The following is a 25145-nucleotide window of genomic DNA, read 5'->3' as shown; positions in this document are numbered from 1 at the left end:
TAGTTAATTTTTTCATAAATAATTCGTCAAGGCAATGTGATGACCAATAATCCTCTTATAAGTTTTTATGTTTGATGAGTCTGGAAAAGGTTTTATCAAACCAATCAACCAATATTGATTTCTTCTATTAAGATTAGTTTATCTAAAACTCTTGTTGAGTATTATCTGATATTTTGTTCTAAAGAAGAATATTATTCATCATTAGTGATTAGCCGTTATGACTACAAGTCTCTATGTCGGATAAAATTTAAGTGTGCACTTTAGAGATCTCATCTGATAATTTTCTATCACGATCCAAACTATCTCCTAGACGTAACATGGTGAATAGGATCTTGAGAGACTCTAAACAAACCAGTTGATATAAGTATGAGACTATGATGAACAACAAAACAATATGAAATTAATCATAAAGCTAAAAGTTTATAGTTAAACCTTTTTTTTTTTCAACTCCAAGCGTAGCAAAATAGAGAAAGGGGCATCAGATGTCTCATTGTGACCTGAAATTTGTTACTCATTCCAGGGTTGGTTAATTTTCCATAAGTAATTTTTCTAGGTGTTGCATCAAAAATGTGATCAAACAGTACAATTTTTCGACGAAGGAGGTTCACTACAGGTCTCCCCCTCTAGTGATCTTCTCCGATTAGAAGGAAAAAACTGATCCTGTTCCAACAACCTTGTGAAATCTTAGGGATCATTTGTCACAAACTCAGCCTACCATAGAGCCCTTGCAAATAAAGCAGTCTAAAATGGACATCTCTACATAAACAACTGATTATACGTTAGGCACCACAGAGATGAGAAACTAAAACAAGACCTCAATCATGATTAGTCCAAAGAATCCCTAAATGGATGCACCTAAAACCCCGATTAAGAGCATTTACAAAAATTAAGATGTCGGGTGTACAGACAACCCACTGAAAATCTATTCACAGGATGGGGTATGCAGCTAACAAATGATACTCTTGTATTCCTAGTACCATGAGAGCAAAGAATGCTTGATAAGACTCCCATAGGTCGTCAAATCTACAAATGCAGATCATGCGTCACACTACTTCTAAATGCTACATCCTCATCATCCAAGGGTGTAAGCCGCCTCCTTTTCACGTTGTGTTCAGGATCTGCTTCTGAGCCAGAACCATTACCAATGAGCAACAAGCTTTTACATGCAAGGTTGACATTTCCATGGATATCATATGGGTTCTCCTGACCGGAGATGACAGGACCAGTACCACTGTTATCACGAGTCTCAATCGAGGATTGTGCCAAAGTGATGTCCAGCAACTCGCCACGAGTGGCATCTCCATCAACAAAACAGTCAATACTTGACTTTGGACGATCTATTTTCTCATCTGAACTCATATTTTGATCTACTTTGCACAGTTCTACAACCTCAACTTCTAATTGTTTCTCCGTGTCACGGACTGAAGTAGTTGGTGATGAGTCCAATTCCTCGTCCACATCTTGGACAACTGACACATCTGGGATCCAGGAAGTTCCTGCAGCAAGAGACCCAGGTGAAAATGAAAATGCACAGGGTTCAGATCCATTCCCACCCAGATGCAAAAGGTCTGTGTCAGTTGCTGTGTACGCAAGATGATCTCCAGCTTCCATCTCTTCCTGTTTAAGGTCATCAACAACTCAGTGACTTCTAGCAGAGTTTAAACACAAGAAAACCTATTCAATTTACGGCAAATAAATGCATATAAACAGAATCAAAACCCTTGGCAAAGTGAACTGGTACAACCAAAATCAGTTGATTCGAGATCCAACTAAGACAACTGGCTAATATCCATGCACGATTAAGAGATTAAAACAAGGAGGAGAGGTCAACAAGAAGCAACGTAGATTACACCCTCCAAAAGTGGAATTAGTTACAGCATCATAAATCTGATTCTCTCTGACTAATATCTTTGCAAAAATTCTACACACTTGCTTCAAATATAAATCTCACCCAGCACTTGTTCAAAACTATCACCCCTGCCTCTCTTACCCTATTATTTTTAATTAAAAATAAAATAAATAATTCCTAAACTACATTAATATTCTTCCTACTATGACACATAACATAAGAAAAGTAGCCAGGTTGGACTGTTTAAAAAATGATTTGTTGTTTCCTCCCTACTCCCTCCCCTCCCTGAGTACACAATACTCAATAAATGGATACAAGTGCCTCTAGAAAGCATTTTTACAAAACATTAGTACATAACAAGTGTCAAAACTTCCCAATTGGCCAAAAGGAAATTAAGTCTAAATGGAGTGTCCAGTAAACTTTATGTTATCACATTAATTTTCAATATACTGCTCCTAGAAAACAGCACCCTTTTCTCCTTTGGAACCAAAAGGAAAGGGAAAAGTAAATGGAAATAGGATGATAGTGATCTTCGTGATCTGAACTACAATATTACCATAAGTTCTTATCTTCATGTTTATGTGTACCAATTTGAGAACTATTGAACCTAGTTGCAGATACATACAGCATACCTGTATTTCTTGAGAATAAATAACAACGTACCTGTATTGGCGGTAATGAACTCCTGAATTCGTTAAAAGATGCTGTGTGACCAAAACCCATGTCAAGCAAGGTTCTTCATCAGATTCAGACTCAAAAGAATCATTTAAACCAAAGCCTGAATCATTAGCACAAACACCCCTGAGAGAGGAAGTAGGAAATGGGTTTATCTCAATAGCTTGAGAATGCGGTAAATTGTCTGAACTCTTTGATGAACCAAGTTGATCAGATACTAATTCTAAAGCATTTTCATCATCATTGCTTGTCTTGAGACCACCTTCAGGATAGCAACTATTACTCACACAAGAGGGAGATTTTTCGAGAGAAAGATTCTGGAGGAGGTTACTGATCAGTCTTTGAATTGCACTTCGCTTTACAGAAGGCTCATATGGTTGAAACCAGTTTATGCTGAGCTGGATTCAAAATAAAGTAGAGAAACTTTTAGGTATAAAACTCATCAACTACCTAAAGTTTTCTCAAAGAAATAAGAGCCATAAATCACAAGCAAGAATCTGAAAAAGAGGAAAAATAAAGAATGCAAGAAAAAAACACACAAACATCATAGGAAAATATTAATCGAAGAGAACTGAGAAGAATGATGTCAGCAGAAGGGAAGAAAGGAAAACATACAGCAGCAAGACAAATTTCATGAGGATTTGAAGTAGAATTTTGCAGATCGTCCCTACATGCAGACTCAAAGGTCATTGAAGCATCAAATGTCGTTTTTCTTCTCTTTACGTTTGTCATGTAGTTTACCAATCCGAGATCTTAGGATATGGACTTTCATAACCAGGAAGAATTCTAGACTAAACAATAGGTATCCAATTTTGAGAATGAAATTGGAGGGGAGTTGCTCTCCTTGGGGTTTTTGATAAATAGGTATCCTGTCCTTCAAAACCACTAGGAGACAGGGTTCATTGAATTTCTGAGCGTGTTTTGTCACAGGAATCAGAAAAGGGGTAAATGGCTGTTCAAAATCATAGGGTGATAATACACCTATTGCCTGAAAAAAGGTAATGAGCAGATTCCCAAGAAGCCGTACGAGGGAATAGTACATTATTTATTTGTTAACGCAGGTAAGCCAAGTTTCCGGTCACTAGAAAACGAATATTAATTGCATGAACAGGTTACTGGTCAATGCCAAATTGTGCATCAAAAAGTTGGGAAACAATCAGAACATGTATTGAATACCAATAAGGTAACAGAGATGTAAAAGCAGCTCAGTATTTTCTTCTGGCATTACTGCAGATCAGACATAAAATTCTTCCAAGTGATCTCAAAACTATCCAAGGTTTCTATTTCTGACTCCACATCTATGATACTGATTAATGGATTCTGAACTGATAGGCTTCAAATCAGAATAGAGGAGATCAAAAAATAATGCCGCTTCCATCCATTCATATACAAAGTGATTCAAAATCATAAAAGGCAGCACAAGTTGAGAACTTTGAAGACATAACACTGAAGTGCAAATCAAGTACTGCACTTACAAATTCATTGTGGTAGTTCTTTATACTGTATGGATTGATACCAGCAGGATCTTCCTCCAAAAAACTCTCCACATAGTGTAGTAAAAAAAGGCCACAGTCCGATAGATTTTGCTGTTGTGGTAGCTACCATGGATGAAGAGAAAATGTAAGTATGGTTATACTCACTCAAACATATGCAAGCTAAGAAAGCTAACCATAAAAAATCAAACAATCTCTTAGTGAAGAAAAATTAGAAAACCTTAACTTTTATCAGTTAATTGGCAGATGAACAAGTAACTGGGGTTCCAAGAACCCCTGCCATGACCATCAGATTTCTCTTCACAGTTCACACTGAACATGCCCAAATACAGGTAGCATGACTCACATCCTATGCAAAAAGAGCAAGTATTGCTCATGTCTCTAAGAGTCTACAACACTGCAATCCAAAAATATTGCTTGGCACAGGTTCTGTCAACTGGAACCCTATGTCCCAAATTATAGAAGACTTGACTAATTAATAATAGAAACCAAGAGGTCACAGTACTCAAATTGATGTATGTCCAAATTGAGTCAAATTTGTAATAATTTATATCTTTAGTCCGAAGAAGTCTAGTATTTATCCATTTGCAGAAAGCATTGAGTGAGGAAATATTTCCAATTTAAGGAGCCTGTCACATTAGGTGCATTCAACGAAGTTAGGGAAGTTATCACATTGGGTTCTATCTGATGAGGAAGATGGTGATTTTTTATAATTTGGAAAAGGGAGTGTAGATTATTTTCTTAACAAATTCTACATGTTATTTTTGCTCTATCTTATCATCCATTAAATCGGTTCATGTTCAATGCACTAACTAAAACAGAAAATTTATTACATAGTAGTAGTAATACAAGAATAACTATCTAAATGCAATTAGGTCTAAGAATGGGGACAAAATCAAGTTATCAAAAAGCCACCTCTGACCCCATCCCCACAGGGAGATAAACTCCCCCAAATCCCCAATGATTCTGAATCCCTCCACTAACATAAACTCAGCTTTCTTCATTTCCAGACTCTCCATCTTCCTTTCGTCACAAAGTAACATGATTTCCCCGTGCTGGTATATAGTTATACCCCCCCCCTCCCTAATCCCTACCCTCTTACATTCCAACTAATGATCTTACTATCAAGCAGCAGCTACTTTACCTTTCACCCTCTTACTCCCTTCTCCCTCCCCTTTCCTGTCTTTTTATTCCTTTATTCATACACCACTATTTTGTCTCCCCTTTTGAGTCATCGTCAGTTTCCCCCACCCTACCCATAATGTTACTAGAAGATCCATCAGTAATACCTCTTGATCCTTGCTCAATCTGAAGTAAAGAGGTCAAAGACTTCAGCCTCCATTCCTATAAATCCCAGCGACTGAATAACACTGTCCTCGTTGCAACCATCAACCCCCAGCAGCTTCAGAAACTAAGGAATTGTCCATACCCACACCACTAGGGGCCTTACCTGTTCCCTCCCCATTGTATTTAGAGCTGCCTGAAACAAAACTGCATGCCCAAAAGGAAGATGACCTTCGTCACTGGCACTCATTGGAGAACTGACCAAGCATGTAGTCGAACTGACCCTTGTTCACGAGCATTGCATGGTTCTGACCCTTACACAGGCCATTCCGACCCCCACCTACCCCACGACTCAAAGTCATTCTCTTCCATTGAATTTTTAAAAGTAATACTATTATCCCAAGTTATGTTAAAGAACATAGATACACAAATGAAAAAGACTGGATCCTATGTAACTTTGGAACAAATTCTTTCAACCTTACAGCCTTTAACATGTTTGGATAATGAACACTATTGTAATGATATTACCGACAACAGAACTAAGTATAAAAATTCAACTTCACGGTGACTCTTTTCCAATAAACTGTCATACATCCCATACACTTACCTTAATACCATTCTCCCTCAGTGAAATTTATCTGTTCTACCTAGTTTGTCTTTCACAACCTTCACCTTTAAGAGACTAGAGACATTACCAGCTGTATATCAAAATATTCATATAAAGGAATCCTGAGGGTGATGACAACCTCAAGTTTAACAGCCCACTTGCATCACAATCAACTAGAGACCATGACTCCAGCACAGACAAGCAATGTCAAGGTAAAGAGTAAAATATCATCTCATAAACTTGAAATCTATTCATACTGAACATTCAAATTCCTCATATGAGACAGCTTTTTGTATAACAGTTGGAATGGACAATGAAACTTCAGGTTGTACCTCAAGACTGAGAAATCTCAAATTTTGAAAATTCGAAGAGACAACATCAGACGTTTCCTTTGTCCTCTCTCTCCACTCCTCGCAAAGGTAGCTGTTAGGAAAAGATGAAAATAAAAAAGTCAAATTCAATCAATTTGATGCTACAGAAAGGAAAGCAACTGCAAAGTAAGATGGAAATGACAAAACTCATAAAATTCTGCAGCATAGAAAATTGAGGCCGAGCAATACAACCCTCTAGTAGCTCTCTGTCAGCTAAAGGCTCATTAACTTCTAACATTCAGTCTCTAAGGAAGTAAACCCGACCAATACACCTTTTCAATAGAAACAATGGATTGTTTACATAAAACATCTTACGCGCATTTTTTTAACATTACGTGCATCTTCCCCCAACTCCTTTTTGGTTCAGGGTGGACAGCATGGAGACTGAAGTGAGATTTCCATTCTGAAAGGTTTGTAAAAAACTGTTCATATTGTTAGATGAAAAAAAAAAATTGACGGCACATTTTAATGAGTAGGCTTTAGGTGGAGCACACGACGTATGGAGGTCGAATATAACACCGAGCAGGTAGAGAATTCCAACCTGCTTGGGTAATGTGAGGATTAACATGGTATCAAAGCCAAACACATCACTATTCTTGATTTACTCAATGTTGTGGCCCCGTGTTATGTTGTTCACATTAAAAATGTTCAACCTGGTGCGAAGTGATGTGAAATATCACACATTGGTTTAGGGACTGAACTGGGTGTAATATTGGACAATCCTGACCTCCTAAGCTAAGTTTAGCAATCGACTCAGGTCCAAAGTGTATTTTCAGAACAAAAGTGATTGACATGTATACAAAGGTGATATGAAATATTAATCGATGAATTTTTTTTTTATATTTTGGGTAATGCTGATTGATACCTTTGGAGATTTCATTACTAAGAGAATGAGGAAAAGGAGACACCTGACTAATGTACCCTATTGTCCCTGCCATTTTCAAAGCAACAAAAGAAAAGAATTACATAAATACACAACTATTTTAGTAGAATCCAACTGTCTGTGTTTGAACAATCTCAACCCCACATCCACTTACTGCTTCTTTAAAGACGAGATATAAAATTTGCATCATCTATTGTCTGGGAAGACAAGTTTAGTTTAGAAAAACATCCATACAGCTGGGTAGTGATATGACCAGTGACAATTCAAGCATCACTGCCTGTTGACCCCACCGTTTAGATAATTATTCTTGCATGTTACGCATGAAAATAGTACTATAAAGAACTCTACCTTTGAAGAAGATTTTTGAGACCCACATGACTTCCCCTAAAAGAGTCCATGTGTAATATACATGGTACTCTGACTGAGCTCGCTGCAGTATCATCATCTGAAAAACAATAAACAATTTCTTAGGGAAAACAGTGAGACAAATGCAGAAGTCAAGTGATATATGATGAACTTGCCTGTAAAGTTAGCCACTTCACCAGGATGGCATATGACGATCAGACTCCAGTGATAACTGTCATTATAGAAAATAAGTTACTTATGACTAATGAAAAAAGATCACCTCTACAGAGAACAGAAGTTCAAGTATCTTACTTGTAATTCACCGGAATGAATACAAAGTCCTTATCAAATAAGTTCACTTTCCTTGTCCACTTACGGACACGCAAAAAAGCAGCATGGCCATCTAATGCACTGTTCGGATCTTTATCCATATCAGCCAACTTTCGAAAGAAGAAACAGTTAAAGAAATGGTATCGTTGCCTCTTTTCTGGTGGAATTTTGTTCTTTAAATACCTGTCAGTATTTGAGTTCCAATTCATACTAAATGAGAATAGTAGCACATAAGGCAAACCCAAAAAAATTAGAAGTCAAGAGAGAGAATATAGAAATCAACAGTCCTCATGTATTATTCACAAAAAAGTTCCAATTGTGAGGAAAAAGGTGAGCCATATATACGTGTGTGCAATTTCACTATACATATCATTACAAGGATTAATAAAAGAACATGATGGAGAGTGAAATAGTAGTAAATACTCCTCCATTCTTAATTCGAGGCTACAAAAGAAAAGGCATGAAGCATGCACTAAGCATGGTTACAAGCTTCAGAATAAATGTTTCTCCATTTTAGGCCACAAAATATATGATGGTGTGACAATAAGTAATAGCAACGAAGAACTTACATTATGTAGAAATCAATAATTGTATCATTGACAAATGTATCTGGTGCCAGAAGATCGAAGTCCCTCTTACTAATGCAAATAGCATGAGGATCCCCTTTAGGATAAATAACTTCTTCGAGCGGCTCACTGTAACTGCAAATTTTAAATTTTTTCAGCATCAGAAACTCAAAAAGAAATCTTTGTTTGTTTTATATAACTAGTTACCCCTAACAGTTAAAAACAGAAAGACCAAATTGTACGACCAAATTGTCCCTTCTTTTTGCACCAAGAAGTCATTCAAATTGTACAAGCCAAAAAGTCTCTTTTTTTTTGCTCCAAGAAGTCATTTGTTCTCAATCCACTTTCCTAGTGAGGCCAGCTAAAAATTACACTGAAAAGGATTAAAAAGGGCATGACATCCTGAATCTCACAACAGACAACAACCACAGCTTAAAAATAGCTAAGCTCGCAAACTGGGAGAACATGTCAAGGAGCAGAGCAAAAAAATCTATTCCTTAATCCTTACAAATAAACGCAGTGCGATGGAATAGGTTTCAATATTCTATAATTATGCAAATTTAACTTAATAAATATCATGCATATCAATTAGGGACATTTATTACTATCATCGTGTATTATTTCCTAATTTAGAGCATCTGTATACACTATTAAAACCCCCAACAGATTGAGGAAATGATCAATCTAGGCATTCCAAAATCTTCTCTTCTTTCTCCACATCTCTATTTTTGTCAATATGGTATCAGAGCCTTTTGTATCCCTTTTCTATAGCCTTTATTACATAAGTCCCTCTATCATTTTCTTCTATTCACCAAAAATAAAAAAAGAATCCAAAAAAAAAAGAACTCTGATGAACATACTAGAACCAAATCTTCAATTCATCTTTAGTCAAAGATTTTTGAACCACACTACCCATATAAACACATAATCCACCACCACCAACCCCGTCAGCAGTATCAACATGTGTGAAAAAATGTGCCTTTTTTGTTAAACTGAGGAATGCTAAGGGAAAACTAGCACAAGGTTCAAACCTCGGTGGATAATTGGCCCACCGCTCTACGTTTCTTCACTAAATACCAAGCCTTTGTCTTCAGTAGAGTCCAAACTCATGACGTGCGCCTAACTCACATGTCATGTGATGTGCTCTCACCACTGAATTAAGACCATGGATGATGTCCACATGCCTCTTATATGTCCGAACCATGTACCAGCATGTATCATCTTCACCAATGACCTACTCTTGACAATGATACAACTCTCACAGTCCAGTATCACCATCTTTATATGAACCTAAATAGTTTCCCATGGAAGAATGGTTTTAAGGTTCAAAACTCTCTTCTTCATTAAATTCTGGTCAAATCCAGCTCAGGAACGGTTCAAAATTTTGTTCTTTCTCTTCCTTTTGACCCTTCAAAGTCTAGATATGTTCCTCTCTCTCTTGCAAATCCTCCCTTGTATCGGTATGTCTATCTTGGCTTTCGTTAAGTTCTAATTTCACGATTATTATCTTACTTGTAGAAACCGTCACTATAGACAATTATTATCTTACATCTAAAAAGTCGGTATAATTTTTTTTAAAAGGTGAGAGTAGAAGAGGAAAGAAAAAGAAAAAGAAAAGGCGAGACAAGAAAAGGAAGAAAAACTAAGTGCAGCAAAATAAAGTGGAAGAGGCGGTAGACCAGCCTCATCTCTTTGGGAGAGGAGTCAGGCCAAACTCATCCCACTACAGTCATAAGTGCAGTGAATCTGACCCTTGCACCTTGGGCCAGTTCTTGATGTTAAGTGGTAACGTCCCCTTACCATGTTTAGTTCATTTCCACTCCTTGGGCCATGTTTACGATATAGTGATTTTTATTAGTGGAAATATTTAAGACATGTAGGCATTCATTAATTCACAAATCTTTTAAGAGATCTCAATCATACATTTAAATGATAAAAATATAATTAATGTTACTTCGTATTCTTGTTACAATTAGCAAGTTGTATTTTCATATATTTTGAATTTTATACGCCAAATATAGTTCATTTCTTGTCCAAAAAAAGAATGACAATATTGCTTTATTAAATCAACATTTTTGTTGACGTACAAGTTTTTTGACGACTTTTTGATACTTTTAGCAAATAGAATATTTGATTTCTGATACATTTTTTTTTTGAGAAAGTTAACTATTTTCTGATACATTTTACATGATTTCTAAATGTATAATTTAAAAGGTTTGAAATTCATGCTTAAACGCATGTTGTAAAATGCGATCCAAACCTCTTAATACAGTCTCTTGGGACTTATGGAGGCATTTATTAGCATATCTCATACAACAACAACATACCCAGTGTAATCACCTAAGTGGGGTCTAAGGAGGGTAGAGTGTACGCAGAGCTTACCACTACCTCGTGAAGGTAGAGAGGCTGTTTCCGAAAGAGTCTTGGCTCAAGTGTGTCAAACCCAAGTAATAGAAGAAGAAAACAATGTAGAATGCATAGCAGTTAAATAAGAAAAGCAGTGTAAAGACGACAAAAGAAGCAATAACAACAACAAAATACTGTGGTAATCGAAACACAATACACAACAAATGGAGATAGACACCAAAAGCAAGAACTACAAGTGTACAACTAGTACTACGACAGGTACAAACAAGCCTAAACCCTCACAGGTAAGACAAGACTCTACCCCTACATTTTTCTACCCTAATAAAAACATTGGATATAAAAGACACCAATTAATACAAATAAAAAAAGAGAGACCCTTGCAGTAGCAAAATCTAAATCTCCACCTGCAGAGAGTCTAACAAACAGCTTCACTAACCTTGGAAAATATTTCTTAGGTCGCTGATTTGATGTTTCCCCTTGTGAATTCTCCCTCCATTCTTCATTCTCATTGCTACAAGACCAGGTGATCAAAGATAAGAGGAGAATAACACAACTACAACATAATGTATAAAAGAAGAGCTTAAGTACAAGGTCCACATATGGAATAAGAACAGAAAAGGAGTGTCACTGAATCAATCAAGTTCAGATTAGATCAGAGAGAGCCAAAGTTCTTGGCCACTAATTGCAAACAGTGGCTTGATGAAACTTAAAGCAATGTTACTGTCCATGCATGGAAGGCACACTGTCATCATGTCTGATAATAAGCAATTGTGAGCATTTCTGGGACTCTTTAAAATATCAAAATATTACTTCAATAAAATTAGAAGGTAGACACCAGCCCGCTGAGAAATGGCTTAAAATGGTATAGGAAACCAGGCATTTCAGTCTAGAAGAAACTCTAGACCATAGTAAGCAGCATGTTTTGAAGCCTATTCATACATCTTTAGCAGTTGAAAAAAAAATATCAGGTATATCTCTTGCAGTAATTTTCCCTAACTATAAAAGAAAGAGAAAATGTTACTCCAAGGAAAATTAGCCCCACTTGTTAGAACAGATAACAATTCAAAATCCAGTTTAACAGAAAAAAACCATCCTTCATTCAACAAAAACTAGCAAAAACAAAGAGAAGGTAAATATCCACATTAATTCTACAACCAAAAGCAATAGCACAAGTGAGAAATGGTGATTGAAAGCACTCACTGGTAGTTCCATACTGCCTTGTAGACATCCAAAGATTGAATTGCTTCACACTTCTCAGACAAGTCAAAATCATTAACAGCAAACTCCACCTCCTCAATACCTTTGACATTAAGAACTTCAGCATTCATTAACAGAAGCAAGACATATTTATCAGAGGAGAGAACAACATAGGGATTTCAAGGAAACAAGCAGTAAATGAGGATACCCTTAAAAAGCGACATAAGAAATTTTGAAACAAATAAGAGTCTAACAAGAATTCACTTTGGATGTCATTTGACGCTATCTTTTTTTTTTGGAAACTGGTAATGTGTCATTTGACGCTATCTTTCTGCCTTGCACTATTTCAATGCCAAGAAAATTGTTCTGCCCAGACCAAAACTGGACTAGTTTTAACTTCAAATACTCTCGTATTTCACTCAATCCAAATTCACCTCAGAACTACAAGTCAAGCATGCTCCAACCAAACTTTACCTTCTGTACTAACCACAAATTCACAAAATTCATCAAAAGGAACATATGGTTCTCCCATAATTGCAAGTAATGTTCGGACTTCCTCTGCAAAAGAACGGTGCACTATCTAGTGTGTGTTACACTCATTGCTATGTCTAGTTGTTTAAACATTACACACTAGTTAGGAGAAATAACATTTATTTTTCTCAAAACTTGAAGCAAATCACAAGTGTTTAGCCTGTCATTCTCTATAGAATGTTAAAGATTTAATTCCAGAAGGAAACCTCACTTTTAAAATGGAAGAATAATGCAAGCCAATAGGGTCCTAAAATTATCAAGAGGATCTAGAAAGGACAAGAACATATTTCCTCTCTGTGAAGAGGATCTAGAAACGACTGAGTTGTTTAATGTCGTTTTCAAGACGGTGTAGATGCCCGAAACATGGAGATGGAGTACGATGATTCCATTGTACAAGAACAAGGATGGCATTCAAAATTGCAACAACCGGTGCAGATGAGGGTATGGAGGATCATGACTATTTCTGTGAACCAATTCGGATATATGTCGTGGCGCTAGACTACAAAAGCCATTCATCTCATAAGGAAACTGGTGGCGCAGTATAGGGAGAGGAAGTAAGACATACATATGGTATTGCATCGACCTAGAAAAGGCTTATGAAAGAGTCCTCAAGGAGGTTCTATGGAGGTGTTTGGAGGCTAAAGATGTACTTGTGACGTACACTAGGTCGATTACGGACATGTGCTATGGAGCCAAGACCTGAGTAAGGACAATGGAAGGAGACTCACGACACTTTCCCGTGTTAATGGGGTTGCACCAGGGATCAACCCTTAGCCTGTTTTTATTTGTCTTGGTGATGGATATTTTTTTTTTTGAAACTGGTAAATGTGTATTCCTCCGCATTAAGGACATGCTGGACACCATCAAAAATTGTTAGATAAAAAAAAACAACTAGAAAAGAAGATACTTACAGAGATCTTAATAAATCTACAAACTGATCTTAATAAATGTGTCTTGGTGATGGATATATTGACATGACAAATTCAAGATGAGGTGTCATGTTGTATGTTATTTGCCGATGACATAGTTTTGATTGATGAGACTCGCAAGGGAGTTAACGCTAAGCTAGAGGTTAGGAGATAGACCCTAAAATCTTAAGGGTTCAGGTTGAGCAGGACCAAGACTAAATACTTGGAATGCAATTTCAGTGATGTGACACATGAAGCTAATGTGCAAGTGAGGTTTGATACACAAGTTATCCAAAAGAGGGGTAGTTTCAGGTATCTTGGATCTATTATCCAAGAAAATAGGAAGATTGACGAGAATGTCACTCAATGTAATGGTGCAGGGTGGATGGAATGGAGGCTCGTAGTTAGAGTCTTGTGTAATAAGAAGGTGTCACCTAAACTTAAAAGGCAAGTTTTACAGAGTGGTGGTTAGACCAACTATGTTATAGAGCAGAATGTTGGTCAGTCAAGAACTCTCACATTCAAAAGATGAATGTGGCGCAGATGAGAATGTTGCGATGGATGTGTGGGTTTACTTAGACGAGATAGGATTAAAAATGAGGATATCTGAGACAAGGTGGGATCGACTTCGATGGAAGACAAGAATCGAGAAACGAGGTTGAGATGGTTCAACATTGTGATGAGAAGATGCATGAATGCCCTAGTGCAAAATGTGAGAGGTTGGCTATGGATGGATATAGGGGAGGCAGAGGTAGACCGAAAAAGTATTGGGGAGATGTGATTAGATAAAACATGGAGTAGTTGCAATTTAACGAGGACATGACCTTAGAAAGTAAAAAGTGTGGAGAAGACGAATTATAATAGAAGGCCAATAGGTTGGAGGGTATCTATGCTAGTAAGTAGGAGTGTATTGTCATGTTGCCCTGACTAACGGACGTAGTACTACTCTTGTAGTTTCTTGTTCTTTGATTTATGTTACTATCTATTGTTTTGTGTAGTTCGATTATAGGAATATTGTTGTAGTACTATTCCGCTACGAAAGGTTGTTTCATTTTTTTTTCTAAATTGTTTTTGTCTTGAGCAGAGGTCTACCGAAAACAACCTCCCTACCTTACCTCTGAGGTAGAGGTAAGGTCTAAATACACTCTACTCTCCCCAAATCCCACTCTAAGGGACTATACTGGATATGTTGTTGTATCACAAAGAATGCAGAAAAGGTGTAAGTTCAAGGAACCATAACACTTTATAAGAAACAATATGACAAGACTGAAGCATTGCATACATAAAATGGTAAATTCAAGCAACCAAATCACTTTCTAAGAAACAAAATGACGAAACTGAAGCATTACATAGACAAGAAAGGCAACATATATGTGTATATACAACAGAGAGAGGGAAGTCCCTATCCACAGATCCTCCCCAAGATAAGGACATGTATCGTCAAAAGGAAGGAAAGAATAGTAAATTTGTCTAAAAACATAGCACGATAAAGTCTACATTATTGGAAAGCAAAAGGAAACATGATTTCATCTACAGTTTGTAGCCAATAATTTGAATGGTTTGGTACTTTGCTTTAAAAATGTCATTTAATTGCATTTTAAAATTTTGATAATAATCCTCCATCTGTTATTTTATATGGTTGCATTTGATTGAGCAAGGAGTTGAAGGAAGAAAGTAAGATTATTGCCAAATACCAAAAGTATTGTTAGAATGTCTGGTCTAAAACATGCTATGATATTTCTATGTCTATTAAAGAACGAATTAAGGGTAAAATATGACATTTAAAGTTAAAAGTTCCTAAATATAAAAATTTGCGAAGTGTCGATTTTTGGAATAGACCATAAAGGAAAGGAATCATGATTCACAAAGTAGCTACTCCAAGCCCAAAATGTGTGTACTCAAATCGATAATTGAAGCCTACATCAAAGGACAGAAGAACAAAAACATGAAGAGAAAACAACTTGTCAAAATGTTAATTCCTTTGTATTTGCCAAGACATAGAGTTTCTACAAACAGTGAAACATTATTTAAATTCCTTAATAGTTTGCATAGCTTTGTTCTTATTCTCTTTTCCTTTAAGAAAGAGCTTAATTAACAAACTTCTGCATGTTCAACAAGAGTGCTCCCTCTCATAGCACGTTATCATGCTATCAACTGAAAAAAATCTAATGGTTCCTCGGAGAATTGATAACATTTTAGCACGAAAAGTAGAACCAGGCAAGCAGCAAAGAGTCAAACCTTGACCAATGAAAAGCTACAGTAAGTCAAAGTCTTAGATCTTAAGACGGTTCACTAAGACAAAAGGTTAGAAGGGTCTTTATTATTTAGAGAAAATTGCTTTTGCAGGTTATAAGCATCTCATGGTCCTAAGACCTCCAAAAGTGAAGAGGTTCACATACAAGAAACTCTAAACAAGAAACAAATTTCCAATTCATTTTCAAAGTTTACTGGTTTCTTATGGTTACTTTCATTACTAAAAAAAACATAGTGAGAGGGTGAAGAGTGAACTGGATTCAAAAATCATAACACCCCATTACTGATTCCCACTTAAGCATAATAATAAAAAACTTCAAAATAAGAAGAGCATAAAATTACAGATATAACTGTAGCTCAACTGAAAAATGAATACATCCAGAGGAGCATGAGCAGCAGAACAGCGTACCAGAAGTCTCTTGAGCATTTTCACCTTGTGTTGTTGATCTTTTATTTACATGGATCTTAAACACAGCTACGTCAAACTAAAAACAAAACAATGATACTTATCAGCCCCACGACAACTGCAAGCATCACACAACACTTGCTCGAAAATGTGCAATGATAAAACTCACCCTCCCTGACAAACGTGGTTGGATTTGGAATATGTCTTCAACTTCAAAGCGAATGCAAAAAGCTCCTGAATCCTCATTCATTGTTGAGCCTTTGACCTCAACACAATTACTGGAAAAGGTTACTGTAGTATCTGTCACTACGTAGGATGTTCCTTGATAATAGAGATAATCGGGACAGAAAACGATCGGGCTGTTTTCAAACTGCAAAACAGAAAAAATATTGGTAAATAAAGGATGAAATGGAAGATACAAACTGCACAAGTCGTCAAATAATTTTAATTCCAAATGAGTTCCACTATCGTTGGCCATCAATTAATTTTAATTCCGGATGAGTTCCACTACCATTGGCCATCAATTAATTTTAATTCCAAATGAGTTCCACTACCGTTGGCCAACAAATAATTTAAAGAGACTTCAGACCAAAGAAAAGCAGAAATCCTTGAATGTAGAAGCCTACAATATGAATTTTTCATAGATATATACCCAGCCTGCAGATGCCAAAACATTCCACTAGGACAGATTCAACAGAACAGCTTTTCAACTGCAGTGTTACTAGCTTTTAATATTCATGTTTTACTTCTTCATGTAGTGCTATTGCTCATAACGGTATCATTTTTCTTTTTCAAAGTTAAAATTGATAAAAGAGATAACATAGAATAATAGATGTTGTGGGAAGTATAGCATGGGACATGAAGTGTATGCGATAACATAGAACAATAGCTGTTGTGAGAAGTATAGCATGGGACATGAAGTGTGTGGGAATGGCGTTTTGAATATTTCCACAAATACAGAAGTCGCTCACGACTTTTTGCAACTACACATGATTTCATATCATTATCACTTTCAACATTTATATTTTACACATTGAAAACATAATATCAATGCAAATACAGTTTGTTTCGAAATGTAATAATGATATAGAGAATACAAAAAGGAGACATCACTTAAATCCAACAACTGTAGAGCAGTAGATCCTTAAATCATTCACTCACTAAGGGCTCGTTTAATAGGATACATTGGAAAAAATAATGCACGCGTTTGCTCTATGTATTACTAATACCTTGTTTGGTACACCTTTTCAACCTATGTATAACTAACACTCTATATGGTATTATGCTATGTATAACTAATACATGGGAAACCATGGTATTAGCAATGTAAGGGGTTTTAATGCATGCACTAGCATGGGTAAAAGATATATAATTGGCCCTCAAAACCTTTTCCACATCGTTTTCACTATATTTGTGGAGGATATCTTTGTAAACATATAATTTTTTTAGAAATACTCGATGCATGTTATTTTTAGTCCACCAAACCAAACAATGCATAAGAAATAATCTCTGCATAACTAATGTAAGCATAATTAATATCGTTATTACTAATGTCAGCATTAGCAATACAGTCTATTCAACATTATTCTTGTACATAATACCAAATGACCCCTATTTGAGAAGGATTAGTGAGTGTTCAACAACAACGACATGCCCGGTGTAGTGTTACAAAAGTAAAAAGAGCAAAAAAAACTCTAAGGTCTATTGGAAATTAAGTGCAAAGGCACAAATAAAGTGTGGGCTATAATGAAAAAAGGCACAAAGAGAGCAAAAGATACAAATATATATGTTCAGCCTAAAACTAACAATTATAAGCATAAATGACAAATATATGAAAATAAGAGATTGAAAAAAATTACGACAAAGTAAAATATCAATTGTTTAGTGTTGCCTTTTTAGAAGAGGCTCATTGGCAAGGAAAAGTATGCTTTAGAGCCTTCATAACAACACTTAAGCAAGCACACATTAAGCGAGGCAAAGTGCTCAACGTGCTTTTAGTCTCACTTCAAGGCTTAAGCACACCTTTGACAACATTGACCCAATGTAATCCCATAGGTTGGGTTTGAGGAGGGTACAGTGTACACAACCTTACCCCTACCTCCATACCTCGTCGAGGTAAAAATGTTGTTACCTCAAAAGATCCTCAGCCAAATAATGCATATCAAAGCATTATGAAAAGGAGCAAACATGAGTAAAGAAAACATAACAAATAATAGAGAAAACATTACATAGCCTACAAAAAGGAACATCAATGGATTAGACTTTAGAGTGTATTCAATGCTATAAATTATTTACACAAAATATGAAGAAGGATTTCATAGATTGAGTTAGTGAGTATTCAATGCTATAAATTATTTACACATAATATGAAGAAGGCGTTCATAAATTGAGTAGCTCTCATTACCATTCCCCAGTGGTCAAAGTGGTGATTTGATAATGGTCCATCTAAGATGTCTGAAATAAATACAACAAGCTAAGTAAGGAGACCATACAATATTGAATTGTTGTGATATTGGAGTAAAAGAATGATGCAGGCAATAAGAACAGACCATGATTTTCTGGAGTAGCAGATGAGTAGGATGCCGATTCCTCACTTGGGTTTTCATCAACATCAGAAACTGCACCAACTGATTCATCCTGCACATATTCCACCATTGAAACGGTAGGTTTAACAAAGTCTTTCAAAATCAAAAAGGTAGAAAGAAAAACATGGATTATAAATATACATTGGAAGGAGGTCCAGAGAAAATCTCTTGAAAAGCTGTCCCTCTATATGAACTGCCTTCCAAGAAACTTCCACCTATGTGATTGTTAGGTTCTCTATCAAGATATCGTCTTTTGCTTGTTGAAGTAATATTTGGCATGCTGCCCAACCTCAGCATTCTCTCATCACTGCAACCTTCTGCATCCAGACTTGAGAGAGAACGGTTACCATTGAAATCACTGTCAGCTGCTTCAATATCTTCAGATGGTTCATCACCAGTCCCCTTCGAGTTTATATTTGTTCCTAGTGCACGTTAAATGAAAATTGACAAACAAAATTCATATAAAAATGTCAAACCAAAATTAATCCACAAATACAAAGGACCGATCTACTATTTCTTTTTGTTAGGCAGAACCAACCAGTGAACCAGCAAAAGATCACTTATTTGATACACCAGGGAACCTGCTTAATTTATCACAAATTAGGTATGTAAACCAACAGAATCTCAAGTTTTCCACAATGGGACGTGCTATTAAGGCTACAGACGATCAGGTTTAACGGAATAATCTAACTACTAATTAATTGCCTGATGACCAATAACCCATAAACAATTAGAGGTGGCACTAATGGATAAATGGGTAGCCAATGCGACGAATATGTTGAAAAAACTACCAAATACACCCATCAATTCATTTGACCAAATTACCAATGAAGGCTAATGAGTAACAAACCCCTGGAACAACTACATAAAATACAAACATTATCCTAACATATTTTGTAATTCACTTCTCACACAGGAAAAAACATATTTCCCACTATCTTGTCAGCTTGGGTAAGAGAAACACACCAGTCAGTCCTTAAACAACCGACTTTAGTCATCAATCTAATTCTCTCAAATTTGATAAAATGACATGCAGTTAATACTAATTAGACTTGCATCCACCCCTTCTAGTAAATGAGAAGTGTGCAATAACACCAAAAGCATAAACAAGCTCAATTTAGAATACAGGTTGTATCTACTCCATTTTTGGAAAAAGTAATAAATTTCAACAGTAACACTTTGTTTGGATGGTTGTTACCCGTTGTATTGTTAGTTTAAATATAACGTTTGTTTTGATTGTTACTTAAATTTCATTGTATCGTATCATTTAAATCCATTGTTAAGTATTAACGAAAAGACCCATTTTGTGTAATGACCAATTTGGTGTGATTGCGTTGTTACCTTAATATTTTCTTCTCATTTTATCTTTACTTATTATTTAATAATTCTATTTTATCATTTACCCTACCTTTTCATATTAGCTCTACCTTGTGCCCTACATTCCTGGTGGTAGGTTTATCATTCAAATTATAGATGTGTGACATTATGTAACGACGGAGAATGACACAATCTATCCAAACATTGTATTTATTAAGACATTACAGTACGATACAATACAATACATTATGAAACAATACGTAACAACCATCCAATCAAAGTGTAAAAGAAGGGCAATAACATAGCCATATACAAGAAGTATATCAAATGCAAACAACCTTTCAAAAATATTTGATTTTTTATGAATAAATCCGATCTTCTATACATATATACAAGACCTTGTGAGTGCACCAAAAAAGAAATAAGGGATGAGCATCAAGTGTGCAAAATCCTTCTCTACTTCATCAAAAACTTCATCCACATAAGTGATAAAGGAGCAACATCTCATGTTCTGCATATTTTCCCCATCTTCTAAAAGTCCAGCTAAACATTGTTTCTTTCACACTACTTGGCATCACCAACTGAAGTCCAAACCGTTTCAATATTTTCCATCACAAACAAGATGTTGTCCGTCCATGTAAAAGAAGATGATTCACAGTTCTATTGTGTTTTAACACATGAAACACCAATTGACACGAGCAGTCTTCCTCTTTCTCAAATTCTCCACTAAAGATGTTCACTATTTAGTTTGGTCAATTTTTAAAAATAAAACCAAACCAAACTAATTGGTCGGTTCTAAACTATTCAAACCATATCAAAAACAAACATAATATAAATTTATAATTTAGTTTTTGTATGTTTTGTTGATTTTCAATTTTGTTCGGTTTAAATTTTACTGACTTAAAAATCTAACCAACATAATAGGGAGTTAATTTTTAAGTGAACAATTATTGGGAAAGGATTGGTTGTTATCTTTTAAAGAAAACAAATGTTTAGCTAAAAAAAGGAGTTGTATGAAACACTCTGTCCAAGCTAGGCCAAAACCCCATTTCTTAAATTGAAAAAAAATTATGGCGTCTGAGCCAAATAGCGCGCACCTCAACTGATTCCATGTGGTATCTACTATTTCCACCAACACATGTACTGGTAACCCTGTCACCAAGACTTGGATAGGGATGTGTTTTTGCCTCTACTTGAATTTGAACATGAAACCTCAACCCACTTCATTGATCACTAAGTCACATCCTTGGATGTTTTGATCTCTATATTTCTACGTGCTATGGCTAAAGTTGAACGATTGCTTTCTTTAGAGGAATGGACTAGGTTTGGACTGGGTGATTTGTCTTAATAGCTAAAGGTCATTACTCTATAAGGAGTGAAACTAAAATGAAAAAATAAAATTACGATGGAAGTATTTAAAATTATTTATAAAAACTAATACTTCCTATGTTCCAAGATAAGTGGTGTTCACACCCCTTAAGAAAACTACTCACCCCAAGAAAATGCGAATTGTTTTACTATCTCACCCTTAATTAAATGTCGGAAGATTGAAGTGGTTCTTTAATGATAGAAACTCCATGTATAAAAAACAGGGGTAATTTTGGAAGACAAAAATTAATTCTTTTTTATCATGTAAAACACCACTTAACTGAAACAAAAGTAAAAGGTAAAAACATTACTTATTTTGGAATGGGGGATTTGGTGTATATAATTTATTGGTTGGGTCGTTTTGTTTTTTAATAAAATAAGACGATACCAATTTTTTAAATTTAAATAAAAAAAAAAAAAGCATCAATTTATTTAATAAATTTGGTTTGATTTTCAATTTGGATCTATTTTGCAATTAACTATGAAGACCCCTATTCTCCTCCGTCAAGATCACCCCAACACACCTTTCTTGGACCCTGAGTATCCACACCAAAAGGCACAGAAAAGTTGACTCCTCCCTAATCAAAATTTTGTCATAGGTCTTAACAGAAAAAAACATTGGTATCCCCCGACCCAATCTCCCTATGCCATGGCTATCATGTATAGTTCTTGTTTGTGAATCAATTGACCGAACTTTAAAATTCTAAAACCTTCCAGTGTTACAAGTCACTACTAAACCTAAAATACCAATGCATCCCCCCCCCCCCCCCCGGTTAGACTCCATAAATGTCAAAACTGGCATCTCTACGTGAACCCACACATATTTAGAAAGGTTATTCTCACACCGCCTATATCTCCATAGACATACCATACTCGCATCACCCACCCTAAATGATATGTTCAAGTTAAACACTTCCCACCCCTTCAAGATATTCCTCCATAGCCACACCCATAGGAAACTGAAACATTCTTTAGAGTTCTATCCCCCTTCAAAGACCCCATACTTGTTCTCAATCACCCCATTCAAAATGCATTCTCCTCTACCTCAAACCTCCATAATCACTTTCCCACTAGTGCCTAGTAAAAAATTCCTTATGGCGTTGACCCTAAGTCCACCCCAATACTTCGGGGTGGTGATGGTCTCTAATTTACCAAGTGGAACTCCTCTCCCCGCCTGAATCATCCAATAGAAAATCCCTTTGAAATGCAAAAAAAGAAGTTGAAAAACCTCTAGAAGTTGTTGAAAAAGTTAATCGTTAAAATCTTGTCGAAAAATGTGTTGTCACTTGTCACGACAATGAACAGCTAAGAACAATGCTGCAAAAATGGTCACCAAGGAAAAGACGCAAAGTAGCCAAAAGAATCAGAAAATGAAGTGCAATGACGTTGGAGCAATCACTAGAAAAGGCATGGTACCAACAACATGTCACCAGGGAGATATGGATGTCACCATTACGGTCACAAAAAATTGGTGCATGCCACCAGAAGGGGCACCATAAAAAGAGATGGACGCCGCCAAAATGGTCACAATGGGAAGCAAGAACTGCTACAGCGTTCATGAGAAAGAAGTTACTTGTTCAATCACCACAAAGAAGAAAAACTATGGAACAATGAGAAGAAGAAGAAAACATTGGGTGCATAGGCAGATTAGGGTTGTCCGCTGCTAAGTGTAAACTACTTATGTCTCTAGCAAGAGTGTAGAGTGTAAAGGCTCTGAATCCTCTTGAGAAAAATAAATACGGAATAGAGTTAATAGATAACTTAATAACACTAAATAGATGTGTAAGATACAACTAACATCTTAAATTTGACCAATCAGGGGCTGATTTCACTCCAATGCTTAACACAAACTCTAACATTCTATCAAGCGAGCTCCTGATCTACGAAAAATATACTAGTGTTTTCTATGTACCAGAGGTCATGAGTTTAACTTACACTCAAAATATAAACTAAATCCAACTCAGCTCAGGCACTGACTAACAGAATTCTTTTTAACATTTCACATATAGAAAACTTAAAGAACCTCTAGTGTTAGGGGAACCCAAACTATTGAGTACTGGAATGCAAATATTGATCAATGGAGTGCAATAGATCTAAATGAAGGGAAATGAATATTGAAAATTCATAATACATGACCCCAACTAGCTTGTGATTGAGGTAGTTGTTGTTAAACACCAGAATTTCAACTCAAAAATTACAAAACAAAATAAAACGTGAACTACAATTACAAACACATATAATAAACTACAGTCTATAAGAAGACGAGAATTTCAACCCTATTCCATAAAAATGCCATAGCACAACGCAAAACCCAAAATTGTATTTGAGTAAACAGAAAAAATACCATTTTCAGTGATTGTATAGTTGTTGCAAAACCTATTAGCCTCGATTTCGGAAGGCTGCTCCTCCTCTGCTTTGAACTCAAAAACATCCATAGCTGCTTCTGTGAAACTGTTGATTACAAAAAAGCAAGATGACAATTGAGGAGGATCAAAAAGCTAGGGTTTTGATAAATAGAGCATTGATCACTCCATAAGGGTTACCAAAATCAAGAGAAATAGAATTGGGTATTAGAGAGGGTAAGGGCTTTTATTGATCCGAGCTGGGCGACGACGGAACAGCTCCCTCCGTTTATAAAGTAAACGGTGTTTTGACCCTAACTTTAGAAAAAGGAGTAAAAGAGTCGATATTAAAAGAAACTAGTCTATGATAATTATTTGTGTGTAATAATAGCTATATTTTATATATATTAAATCGTAGTTGTTACGTTATGAACATTAGTGTGTCCAAACTACCTAACACTATCATATATATTATATTTACCTCTAGTTTAAAATAATTACATATATTATCACATTTAATATTTATACCATATATTTTAAAATATTTAATAAGATACACAAATCTCTTAAATATAATATTAGATAATTATCTTAAATAGCTCCTTAATTAATGGTCATTAACAAGTTAAATTATTTTTTTTTTATTCCCATTTGTTGCCGCCGGGCGAACATGTCATCCCACTTTCTTTCTTCCCTCTTTAATTTATTCATGGGAAAAAGGACAAATATACCCCCGAACTATCATAAATGGTATGTCAATACCCTCTGTTATACTTTAAGGTTGTATATGCCCTTACCGTCATTCTTTTGGGTTGTATATATCCTTGAATCTAACGGATGGACACGTGGCATCATCTAAATGATTTACCCAATTTTATTTATTTTTTACCCAAAAATTAAAAATTCACCCGACCCACAACCAAAATGGGTGGTGCTAAAATCCACTCTTCATTTTCATCAAAAATCATCCCTTTATTCTTCTCAACCCACCATAACTATGGAATCAAGAACTCATCTTTCAAGGAAGAAGATGACTTGTTCACTAAAACTACTATTTTCTTCACTTTCACTAACATCCCTGCAAGTTATGTGAATCTTGTGTCTTTCAAATTTTTTAAATATGTAGCTTTATGCTTGCTAAACAAAAAAAAATTAAATCCATCTTCATTTAGCATTTAGCATAGTAGGAATCTAGGTTATTGGGTGTTTTATACATCATCTATTTCAAAAATATTTTCAACACATTTCAAAATAACAAATCAATTTGAGCTTGAAATTTTTGATTTGATTGTAGACCCACTTTAAAGCTTGAAGCTTTGTCCATCAATGGTGATTGTATTTTCTCAAACCCTTTTAACAATAACAAATCGATTTGAGCTTGAAATTTTCGATTTGAATGTAGACCCACTTTAAAGCTTGAAGCTTTGTCCATCAATGGTGATAGTATTTTCTCAACCCCTTTCAACAA

General features: G+C 35.7%; 1 protein-coding gene across 1 annotated transcript; it reads right to left on the bottom strand.

Moving 5' to 3' along the window:
* Positions 1-742: 742 nt before the first annotated feature.
* On the bottom strand, positions 743-23801 carry LOC125809325 (probable ubiquitin-like-specific protease 2B). The gene is given in 17 exon segments (XM_049488985.1): positions 743-1617; positions 2513-2580; positions 2583-2922; positions 4000-4122; positions 6241-6331; positions 7511-7607; positions 7684-7739; positions 7820-8020; positions 8407-8538; positions 11207-11281; positions 11971-12070; positions 16069-16144; positions 16235-16435; positions 18470-18519; positions 18615-18702; positions 18792-19081; positions 23680-23801. Coding segments are annotated over 17 exon segments (2673 nt in total). The 5' UTR covers positions 23771-23801; the 3' UTR covers positions 743-1023.
* Between the last annotated feature and the right edge of the window lie 1344 nt (positions 23802-25145).

The sequence above is a fragment of the Solanum verrucosum genome, unplaced genomic scaffold (assembly GCF_900185275.1).
Source record: "Solanum verrucosum unplaced genomic scaffold, falcon-dt-bn FXZP01000062.1, whole genome shotgun sequence".
In the NCBI taxonomy this organism is placed as follows: domain Eukaryota; kingdom Viridiplantae; phylum Streptophyta; class Magnoliopsida; order Solanales; family Solanaceae; genus Solanum; species Solanum verrucosum.
This window is presented reverse-complemented; position numbering and strand designations above follow the sequence as displayed.